Source organism: Octopus bimaculoides, chromosome 15, assembly GCF_046866305.1.
Source record: "Octopus bimaculoides isolate indiv1 chromosome 15, ASM4686630v1, whole genome shotgun sequence".
NCBI classification, from domain to species: Eukaryota; Metazoa; Mollusca; class Cephalopoda; order Octopoda; family Octopodidae; genus Octopus; species Octopus bimaculoides.
This window is the reverse complement of record NC_142942.1, coordinates 50,947,792-50,960,266: the sequence shown is the minus strand read 5'-3', so window position 1 is coordinate 50,960,266 and position 12,475 is coordinate 50,947,792. Positions and strand designations below refer to the sequence as shown.

Genomic DNA, 12,475 nt, shown 5'->3' with positions numbered 1-12,475 from the left:
ATATATATATATATATATATATATATATGTATGTATTTACATATAAAACTACATAGGAGTGGGTATCAAAAAGTTCCCGAACTAATTCTGTAGCACACCAACAGATGGCAGCACATGGTTGTGTATGCAGTGTGAGATAACAGTGACCTTCATGGTGTAGTGTGCCAAGTGACATCACTGTGTTTACTTCGCAAGTTGTGCAATTTGTGTTTTTGTGATCACATGTATGCTATAGTTTGCAATTTTTTGTCATGGACAGGAAGTTGGAACAAAGAGCCAACGTGAAATTTTGCATTAAACTTGGGAAGTCTACTGCGGAGCCATTGAAGTTGCTTCTGCAAGCTTATGCCGATGAGTTAATGGGTCGTACACAATGCTTCCAGTGGCATGACCACATGACAGTGCTGCAGCTCAATCAAGGTCATGCTTATTATTTTTTTCAACATCCATGGTATTGTTCATTGAGAATTCATCCCCCCAGGGCCAGACCATCAATTAAGAGTTCTACTGCAATGTTTTGAAGCGTTTGAAGGAGCAAAAGCAACCAGATCTCTGGAACATGAAGAACTGGATTCTTCATGGCGATAATTCACCATGTCACCAATCTCTCCTCACTCATGAGTTTCTCACCAAAAACAACATGGTATTGCTTCTGCACCCATCCTATTTGCCAGATTTAGCACCTGCAGACTTCCATCTCTTCCTCAAGATGAAAATGCAGCTCAAAGGTTGCCATTTTAACACTGTTATCGAGATCTAGAGTGAATCACAGAAGGTCCTCAACTCAATTACGGAAAACAACTTCCATACTATATATTTGTTTTGCAAGATTTTTGATGTGAAATCGTGTGTTGAAACAGATGTTGTACTTGGGGATGGTCATATTGCCAGTTTATCCAATAAAAACACATGCACTGTATATTTGGTGTTAATTTGCTTCAGCTTTATATTACATTACATTAATCCTATTTTGGCCAGAATTCTGGATTCGATACTGGATTCCAAAAATGGCAGGAACACTGGAACCAGTGTGTTGCTGTCACAAGGTGACTATTTCGAAGGAGATGATGTTAAAACTCAAGTGAATAAGTTATTTTTTATTAAACATAACTACTCCTGGAACTTTTTGTTACCACCTCATATATATATATATGTGTATATATATATCCTTAAATATTCTTCTAAAAATAAAAAGTGATAGCAGAATTATCTTTAACCAGACAAGTGTATTCTTTCTAATTATAGCACAAGGACAACGATTTTGGGAGGTGGACGGTGTCGATTACACTGTTATTTAGTCGACCCCCCAAAAGGACAAAAATCAAAGCTAACCTCAGCAGCATTTGAACTCAGAAACATAAAGAGTCAGTAGAAATGGTGCTAAGCATTTTGTCTGGTGCAGTAATAATTTTAAGAACTCATTGCTGTATCCTTGTTATATTATAGATATATATTACTTTATGTTATATGTATGTTATGATGATGATACACACACACACACATGCATGGCTGTGCAGTTAAAAGGGTTTGCTTTCCAGACCTCATGCTTTCAGGTTCAGTCCCACCGAATGGCACATGGGGCAAGTGTCTTCTACAACAGCCTTGAATCAACCAAAGCCTTGTAAATGGGTTCAAAAGACTGAAATTGAAAGAATCCTGGCATGTGTGCGTATGCGCACACGTGTGTGTGTGCATGCGTGTGTGTGCGTGAGTGCATTTGTGCATGAGTGTTCATGTGCATGCGTGTGTATGTGTGTAAATGCATGTGTGTGTGTATTTATATAAATAGAGAGAGAGAGAGAGAGAGATACATACAGACAGACATACATAATACATGTATACAGACACACACACACACACATATATATGCATCTTTTTCTCACATTATTCATGTGAACTCCTTAAAAGTTTCTTTCTCTTCACTCCACCCCCATCTTGTTGTTCCTCTCTGCTATTCCTTAAAATCTAACACCAATTCATATCATATCAATAACATACATCATCATCATAATCAGGTAAAATTTCTACTGATCCAAAGCCTGGGTCTCTCTGTCTCTTCAAATATTCAGGTCTTTCTTTCTGAAAAAGAGATATGAAATAAATTATGTTAAAATCAACAATCTACTTTGTTGGTTTGTTGTTATATTAGTGAGTGCTATCTCCAATAAAAGAATTATTCAATGTTTGTTTTTGTTTTAATCTATTTTTATATAGTAACACATTTTATAAAGTTATGAATTATGAGAAAAATATAAAATTGTACTCACTGAGTTCCTGAAAGAGTTAAAAAGAAAAAAAGAAAAAAACTGTTTAGTAATTGTTTTAATGAAAGTCAAAATATGTAACATTAATTTCAAATTTTGGCACAAGGCCAGCAATGTCAAGGGAGGGGATAAGTCATTCACATCAACCTAAGTATTCAGCTGGTATTCATTTATTGATCCTGAAAAGGATGAAGGGCAAAGTCTACTTTGGCAGAATATAAACTCAGAACATAAAGTTGGACGAAATACCACTTACCCAACGTACTAGCCATTTTGCCAGCTCCCCACTTACAAGATATATAATATTGGTTTCAAATTTTAGCACTGGTGTCACGCAAATTGGCACCCATGCTGGTGGAATGTAAAAGTGTCTATTACACTCTCAGAGTGGTCGACATTAGAAAGGGCATCCAGCTGTAGAAAACCATGCCAAACTAGACTGGAGCCTGGCGCAGCCTTCCAGCATGCCAGCCCGGTTAAACCATCTAGCCCATGCCAGCATGGACAACAGAAGTTAAATTATGATGATGATGATGATGATGATATATATACACACTCATAAATATATATATATATATATATATATATATATATATGCACTCACACACAGACGTGAGTGTGTATGTGTGTGTGGGTGTTGCAACATGTCTTCATGTTGACACTGTGTGAGTAAAACCTGACTAGTAGATCCCCAGATCCCTCCTTACTTGCATCCATCTTGCAAACATTTATCCACAGATGCCCAGGCCATATCCATCTCACTAGTCTTTAAGGAACAGGAAAGGCCATCAATACACATTTGTACTCCATTGTCCAATTTATTAACAAAAATGAGAAAAAAAAAATAGATAATAAATTTCATCACATACTACACACCTTCTAACAACAGTTGCAGACAAAAAAGGAAATACAAAAAAGCTATAGAATAAATGACAGACAAATATATGAAGATATTACTTACTGAGCTTGTTGTCTGGCTGGAAAAAAAATAAAATAAAAAATAAACATAATACAAAGAAACAGCAAATTATAATTAACCAGGTTGTTAACACCACTTTTAGAATGTGTGTATGTGTGTGTGCATATATATATATACAAAGAATATATATACATGTATATATACATGTATACACACATATGTACATACATCTACATGTGTATATATATGCATATCAGGGCACAGGACGTTAGAACAATGAACTACAGACAACGGAACGAACACATGGAAAACGGAAAGCCACTTGGAATATCCCTTCATTAGCTGTCTCTATTCTAACTAGACGTTTCGAAATATATATATATACACACACACACATATGTACATACACTCACACACACACACATTTATATATTAATTCAAAACTGTAGAACTCAAAGCATATAAAAGTCTTGCTAGACTTGGGTATACACGTCCAGATACATGATTAGCTTTTGACCAATGGAGACTGTCTTATATTACTGTATATTGCAATCTACTTCACACATGTGGCAATGGTGGTCCCATCATCACACTTGTAAGTTAGGTAACTGCATACCATTGCCATACAAGCTCACCCTTACCACACACACACACCCTTGCCATGCAAGCTCACCCAACTCAACTATTTATGTTCCTCTCTCCACCATTGTGTCTAACTTTTAACTTTTAAGAAGCCTCACCAAACACTTCGCCAAATTCTCTCTTCCTTCCCCAGGATGGCAATCACTTGGAATTCCTTCTTCACACATGCTCTTCTTGCAAACATTGACCTACAAAATGTTGATGCCAAACATTGAATGCATCAATCTCACCAGGCCGGGAAGTCCTGCAATAGCCATGAGTACTGCCTGCTCCCTCCCCTTCTAACTAGCTTACAAATAACAAAAATACACCCCAAATATTCTCCGCTCCATCAACATTTCAGTACAGCTTTAGTCATAATGGTTAAACCAAACTAAGGAACCAAAGAAACTATTTTATCTCAACTATGTAATGACTGAGTAATCACAGGAAATACGATTGAACCAATCAATCAAAATTACGTTATCTTACTTACCAGGGACAACAGTAGCATTCTCAACTGGATACCACATAACTGAATCATTCATCGTTAAAAACTGACCAAGAGGTGGCCAAACTTTGTTAGGGGGCCTGTTTGATTGCCTCTCATATGAAATTGGATTTCTGCTTGGAACTGTTTGTATTACAGTTGGCACTGTATAGACAGGATTTTGCTGCCCAGCAAAGTTTTGTGGATTCAGATCTAATCTGCTGATATTTATAGGTTTTCTTTTGAGAATAGTTGGTTGGGATGACAGTGATGTTACTGGAACAGGCTTTGATTTTTTCCATCTGTTGTTGATGAAAGGAAAAAATAAATATAAGAATAAATTGATGAAGGAAAAAAAACAGTTTGAAATTAAATGTGTGACAATCCAGAAAAGATTAGGCTAAAAATTAACCCTTTTACTGCACAAATCAAATATATCCACTTAGAACTTGATAATCTTTAACTACAGAAAGCAATTTTATATACCAGTCTCTCTTTTGTTGAGGAAAGTCATGTTTGAAGCTATTTTCTGTTTAGATATGTCAAGTTTATTAAGGCAATGTGACTTGCAGAAAATACCGATTCTATTTTTTCTTTATAAGATAGTTAACATCTGCAGCGTGGAAGGTGTTTATAAGCCATTTAAAATAACACACAAAAACCGTTAGATTCACTTCAACATTTAAATTTAATTTGTCAAAATATTTTCGTCGCTTTGAGACCGCGACCTGTTCACTGACAAAATTCTGTGCTGCATCTGGAGTAACCATACTTAAAAGTTTAAAGGAAAATTCCATCACCACCACCAGTATCATTATCATCATTATTATAGTGGTTTGGTAGGCAGAAGTGTTAATGTATTGAACATGTTATGCTGCAATCTTAACCACAATTAGGAATGTTGTCATTCCACACAGCTTCATATAAAAGTCAACATAAGTTGAAACTTTAATATTTTCATGATTATGCTTCCAGCATAATATACAGCCTATGTCATCACCATCAATATCATCATCATCATCATTGTTCTAATATTCACTTTTCCTTACTTGCATGGGTTAGACAGAATTCGTTGAGGCAGATTTACTACAGTTGGATGCCTTTCCTGTCACTAGCGCTCACTTGTTTCTAAGCAAGGCAACATCTTCCTACAACCAGACATGTTTTTGTAGAAGACTGGAAACGAATGACACTGCTAGGGTGGCTAGGGTGTTGCATTCACAATCACAAGATCATGGTTTCAATTCTCAGACCAGTAGTGCATTGTGTTCTTAAGCCAAACACTTCATTTCACACAGCTCCAGTCCAGTAAGCTGTAAGCAAGTAACCCTGAAATGCGCTGACCTTCCTTTCAGAGATAATGTTGGCCACAGAGTGACATCATTCAAAAGCTATAATACAGTGAGAAAGTGTATTGTGACTAGCGGTGTATAACCACATCTGATAACCTAGTTGACACAGTGACAAAGTGATATAAATTATATTTACCGTTTACATCTCCAAACAATAATAGCAATGACAAAGACGAAGTTAATTGCTGCAATTGTGCTGGCAGCAGTCAGTGCAGCTACAATACCAAGGGTCATGTTGGAAATATTCTATCTCCTACAACCTGAAATTAGATAAAACCAAAATTTAAATTACAGAAACAAGATGCAACATAATAACTGCAAGCATCAATTTATTTTAACGTTTTAGCATTCGTATTACGCTGTGTCAAATGTAATGCTTATTTATTCACATTGTTTTGAATTAATCATACACTATCTCATAGCTTCAAGATTTCAATGATGTGAATGTTTTTTAGCTTTTTGTTCAATGACATTGTAAGGTAAGTATAAAGGGCCAGATCTGGCCATTTCGAATTTAAAAACAGGTAGAATACTTTGGCTAGATATCACTGGTTTCAGTGTTGAAGGGTTAACAGAATTAAGTCTATTCTCTCATTCTTTTATTCTGTTATTAGTTTTAGTCATTGAATTGCGACCATACTGGAGCACCGCACCTTCAACTGTTTCGTTGACTGAATTGATCCAGTATTTAATTTCAGTCTAGCTCTTATTCTATCAGCCTCTCTATTTATTGAATGATGAAGATGCATGGCTATGTAGTTAGGGTGTCAGGCTCACAATCATAAGGCTGTGGTTTCAATTCCTGAGCCAGGAAATATGTCATGTACTTGTACAAGGTACTTCCTTCCAAACTGCTTCAGTTTATTCAACTGAAACTGAGTACCAGCAAGGTACTAGTGCATCCCTCTCTACCTCCAGTTGTAACATCATCCTTGATGTTCCATTGAGTCAAAGTGAGGAAGGCAGAGAAGGTGCCTCTGTCTGCTCATAACTATGTAATCCCCCCCATCTTTCACCCTAAAACAACCAGCGAAAGCATGATACATGCTATGCAATCACACTTGCTTATGAGTAACCCCCTTTGATTATTTGTTGAAACAGGAAATTAATTACAAGACAACATCAACAATATTGGCTTTTAGATTGGTATACATAAGGCAGTGGTAGGCACAGTATGGCTGAATGATTGAGAGGTTTGCTTTGTAGATGCAAGGCCCTGGGTTCAGTCTCATAATATGGCATCTTGGAAACGGTGTGTGTGTAAATTATCAATTTGTTGTCCATCAATCAGAAACAAAAGCACAAGCTTTACACCTAGTATCAAAAAAGTAATAAAAATAATAATCATTATTGAATGTCTCAAGGGCCAAAGCAGAAGCATGAAACTTATGTAAGATCTATTGTGTGTACTCAGTGAAAACTCAATACAAAACAGAGGTTGTGATCTACAAAGCAAAGATGATTTCTCCCAACAATGGGAACACATGCAGAGAAATATGTTGGGGTAACAGATGGCCCCTTTAAAGTCAGAGTAAATAATCACAGCTCCTCTTTTAGAATTCAAGAGAGGCACAATGTTACAATGTTAACCAGCTTTATATGATAATTCAAAGTGGAAGCAATACTGTATAAAGTAGAAGCAATGCTGGAATGGCATGGACCATATGTGAATGGAAGAAGATGATGCAAGCTTTACTTGGTAGTGAGAAGAATCATTCTAAAAATCTCACACAACCCAAAATCTTTCCTGGAATCAAAATGTAAAATATTTGGGTACTGTTCTCATGAATGGCAACATTTTTAGGACATGTTCGAACACAGCTGGCAATCTTTAGCAGAGGCTGACATTGATTCATGGGAGGCAACTCTTCTTTCTCTCTCAGAAAATGCTATAATTTTTTTATTTCATTCCAGTTCTTTTTACCAGCATCAAGCTACCCAAGTATAACAGGGACTATGCCCTTCGAACCAGAATATCTGAAGAGTCATGAATATTGCCGAACACAGTAGTCAGTACAAAACTATTAGTAACATACTAACCAGTTATATGCCATAACGAATGGTATACTGCTCCACGGAGTGTGACAAGGTTGGCCCTTTGAAATACAGGTACAACAGAAACAGGAAGAAAGAGTGAGAGAAGGTTGTGGTGAAAGAGTACAGTAGGGTTACCCCCCCCCCCTGCCGGAGCCTCATGGAGCTTTAGGTGTTTCTGCTCAATAAACACTTACAACGCCCGGTCTGAGAATTGAAACCGCAATCCCACGACCACGAGTCTGCTGGCCTAACCAGAGCCATTGCGCCTCCACTATATATACATTACATACATGCATACAGGTATGTGTGTATTTGTGTGTGTGTGTATGTCCTCCGCACCTGCGTTTGTCCCCGTCTACCACTTGACAACCAATGTTGGTATATTTACGTCCCCGTAACTTAGCAGTTTAGCAAACGAGGCCAACAGAATAAGTACCAGACTTTAAAAAAAAAAGAAGTACATGTGTCAATCCATTCAACAAAACTTTTTCAGGGCAGTGCCCCAGCATGGCCAGAGTCTAATGACAGAAACAAGTAAAAGAAAATATGATGGGTCTTGTCACTCAACCCTTCTACCACAAAACAATACACCATATTAGACTACATCATACCACTCCTCATTACAATAGAACTAAATTACATTATGTTGAACAACTGAATTTTCACTATACTACCATTTGAATGGCTGGTTGACATGCTAGAAATAATACCCAAATCTCCTTTCAATCACAGTTTCCTGTCTTAGGAAAGAAGGACGTCCCAAGCGAACTGCACTTAATCAGAGCTGAGTTGTTTACAAATAGCAACACCAGCCCCATTTGATTTCACCAGAACAGTCACTGCTACTGCTACTGCTGCTGCAACTACTACTATTACTGCTACTAGATATGGTGGCTGTCAAAGAAGGACAAGCACAGGTATGAGTGTCGATTGCGAGTGGACAGCTTTACTTAAGCAGTGAGTGAGACAGTCGAGAATGGTATGTGTGGTATGTTTAATGAATGTGACCACATGAAATGTGGAGTAAGGAAGGATTCACCTGAGAGAAGATAGAAAAGAGGAGACAGGGGGAGATAGAGAAGGAGAGAGAGAGACTGAAAGATAGACAAAATATATATGTGTGTGTGTGTGTGTGTATCATCACCATCATCATCATCATTTAATGTCCATTTTCCATGCTGTCATGGGTTGGACAGTTTGATCAGAGCTGGAAAGCATGAAAACTGCATTAGATTCCAGCCTGATTTGACTTTTGGCTTAGTTTCTATGGCTGGATGCCCTTTGCTAATGCCAACCACTGTACATAGTGTGTTGGCTGCTTTTTTATGTAGCACTGGCAATATATATATATATATATATATATATATATATACACACACACACACACACATCATCATCATTTAACATCCGTTGTCCATGCTGGCATGGGTTAGATGGTTTGACTGGGGCTGGCACGCTGGAAGGCTGCACCAGACTCCAGTCTGATTTGGCATGGTTTTCTACAGCTGGATGCCCTTCCTAACGCCAACCACTCCAAGAGTGTAATGGGTGTTTTTACGTGCCACCAGCAAGAGTTCCATTTATGTGACACCAGTATCTGCCACAACTGCAATTTTGCTCATATATATATATGTATGTATATATGTATGTGTGTTTGTGTGCCTGTGTTTGTCCCCCTGCCATTGCTTGTCAACCGATGCTGGTGGGTTTACGTCACCTGTAACCTAGCAATTCGGCAAAATGGAATGATAGAATAAGTACTAGGCTTACAATAAGTCTTAGGTTCGATTTTTTCGACTAAAACCCTTTAAAGCAGTGCTCCAGCATGGCCGCAGTCAAATGATTGAAACAAGCAAAAGAACATATATATATGAAGTTCATCTGACACATTAATATCTGAATTTCCAAATTGAAACTTTTTTTTTTCTTAGGTCTCTCCTCTTACAGAAATCAGATTCCATACTCTCCGTTAAACAACTAGTTAATAAAGAGGGTGGTAATTAAGTAACGAATGTCATTGGAATAAACATTTAATTGCAGTCATGTTTCTCCATAAATAATTATTATTCCAACTAGAGTAGTCATGTCACACAAAATATAGGTTGCTCACCTGGTACATCTGACATGAAAATTGTAATAATAACGTGTATATTGTACGCTATTGATTTACTACCTTCAACAACAAATCTGTTTTGGAATTAACAAAGTGATAAGAATGAAGTATATTTTGAAATATCAACTGTGGTCCTTTTTTAAAATGTATTTCATGACATATTTCAATAATAATGCTCCATACAATTCTGGTTCAGTAGTGGTCTATCACTTTTACTCAAAGAAGCTCTGACAAATTTCTGAAACATTAGATTGGATTTACCATTTACTGAAAAATCATGCCTTTGTAGTACATCACACTGATAGAAAGTATGTTGTAAGAATATATTTTCTTTAACTAACGTATTTAGCTTCACCATTAATATCAAAGAGATGGCGGTATGAGGCAGCCGATTAAATCAATAAAGAAGCCTCTATGTGGCATCTATCTAGAAACACCAGCCGAATAGATCAACCCCAGTACGCAACTGGTACTTAATTTATTGACCCCAAAAGGATGAAAGGCAAAGTCGACCTCGGTGGAATTTGAACTTGAACTTTTATGATCATGAGTCCAACACCTTAACCACTAAGTCATGCACCCCAACTAGCCCTGATAATGCAGAACTATAATCAAAGACAAACCTACCACTACCGCCAACATTACCAACAACAACATCAACATCTCACTGAAGTACTTGATATTGTAAAGAGTTTGCTGAAGAAAGAATAGAATAAATAAACGTGTGTGAAAGTTCAATAAGTTAAGGGTATTTTATATGGTACTTGAGAAGAGATGTGAGGAAATCAGCCAGGGAAAATATCTCAGAATTAAACTGCTTTGGGTGTATAAGTGAACAATACAATAACCTCTTCCTCCACCACATACAAAAGACCATTTTATGTTACAACTTCACTTTAGAAGTGGCAATACAATAAATCTCATAAAAAAACTTTTGTCTACAATAAACAGTGAAGTGAATGGCCTACTTCACTGGTAAGAGTAAAAACACCTCTAATACATCTATACATGCAACCACCAAGCCAGCCAGCCATCAACCCATCCATCCATCCATCCATTATTCTGTTAATCCATCCATTCAGCCATAAATGCATTAATACATACATGCATGCATACATACAGACAGAGATTTGAGATAAATAGATAGACAGGCTGATAGAACTAGATAGAACGATAGGTAAATAGATGAATCTACCATATAAGCCCATACATAAGACAGGGTTTTCTTTTATTCTTAAATCTAAAAAAAAAAAAAAAAACTGCCATGCATCTAATGTGACCATATTAGAGAAAACTGTTGAAAATCTCCTGGCAAGACAAGGTCCCAGAAACAGAGGTCCTCCCTCAATCTGATCTGCAAAGTATTAACACACTGCTGAGGAGAACAGAAGTCAGATGGGCAGGCCACCTTGTTTGAATGTCTGACATGCAGCTCCCCAAGAAACTGTTTTACAGTGAACTAGTGGAAGGCAAGGTGGATGGAAAAAGCACTTCAAGGATACAATCAAAGCCTCACTGAAAAGCTTTGAGATCAACCCTGACACCTGAGAAATGCAAGCACAAGAACACCATCTGAGAAAGCCTGTATCAACAGAGGTGTCACCTCATACAAACAGAACAGGACTGCAAGGGCACAAAGAAACCACGAACTATGCAAGTCCAAAGCCAACTCCTTACTTTCAGTCCCAGCAGACGACCAGTGCCCAAACTGCAGCAGAGGCTTCCAAGCATACATTGGACTGATTGGCCACAGCTGGACACAACATGACCCATCTTCTCCCATGTGATGTCCTTGGTCATTGTCAACAATAATGGACAAACTAAGAATGAATTACAAATGAGATGCTGAATGAATGAGTATATGATGAAACATATTAAAAATACATTTTTTTTTTCCTCATAAAAATGTAGGAGTTTCTCTTATCCAAGAGTGCATCTTACACATCAGCGAATATGGTATCTATGTATGTATATAGATATGTGTGTGTGTGTAGAATCAAGAGATAAGATTAAAAGAATCTCAACATAGAAAACACTTAGTAGCACTCAAATGATTTGAACTTACACTCCAATATCTTTACCAAAGACCAAGCATGTGTTATGTATGCATACGTGGATGTATACATGCATACATATAATATATACCATTGTTATATAGGCTCTTTAATATGTCATTGTTGTACAAGTGGGAAAGTTTACCTTCTTATCTATTGTACCAATTCTTTGTATCTTTGTAAAACAATTTTGCTTTTTCTCAGTTATGTGCTATTATTTTCTGTGTTGTTTCTTCTTGGTTTTCAGGGTCAAACATGTTAAATAAAGGAAGTCTCTCCATGACATTCATATTTATCCCACGTACTCGGGTAATAAAAAAGAAATACAAAGAATTGATCGATTTAGCTTTTGTGTATTATATTATACTGCATTTGAAATCATAACTGGCTGAATCAGCCCCATTGAAATTATAGCAAAGCATAAACAATGATATCAGGAATTCAATAGATGACTATGTGGTCATTCAATCTGCTAGAAATACCAGCAAAATTGCCTCAAGTTCACACTCTATGTCTAAAGAAACAAAGAAAATTGGAAGGATACATTGGAGAACATAATCCTTTGATAAATGAAAAAACATGGGATGGTCACATCTGAAATGCCTTTGGTCAAAGATCTGCTTAA

General features: G+C 37.0%; 1 protein-coding gene across 5 annotated transcripts in view; it reads right to left on the bottom strand.

The window, feature by feature from the left end:
* Window positions 1–1,835: 1,835 nt before the first annotated feature.
* Window positions 1,836–12,475, bottom strand: part of LOC106870792 (uncharacterized) — a 15,111-nt gene continuing 4,471 nt past the window's right edge. For 2 of the 5 annotated variants that reach the window (XM_052973318.2, XM_052973319.2), the window contains 4 exons: window positions 5,783–5,906; window positions 4,301–4,596; window positions 3,226–3,241; window positions 1,916–2,079 (listed from right to left, as the gene is read on the bottom strand). In XM_052973318.2, coding sequence (XP_052829278.1) covers window positions 2,058–2,079; window positions 3,226–3,241; window positions 4,301–4,596; window positions 5,783–5,880 — 432 coding nt within the window. In that variant the 5' untranslated portion in view covers window positions 5,881–5,906 and the 3' untranslated portion in view covers window positions 1,916–2,057. Of the gene's footprint in view, window positions 2,080–2,267; window positions 2,275–3,225; window positions 3,242–4,300; window positions 4,597–5,782; window positions 5,907–7,686; window positions 7,710–11,861; window positions 11,976–12,475 lie in introns of those variants that run through there. The other 3 variants (XM_089363942.1, XM_052973320.2, XM_089363941.1) reach the window with 3 other exon arrangements.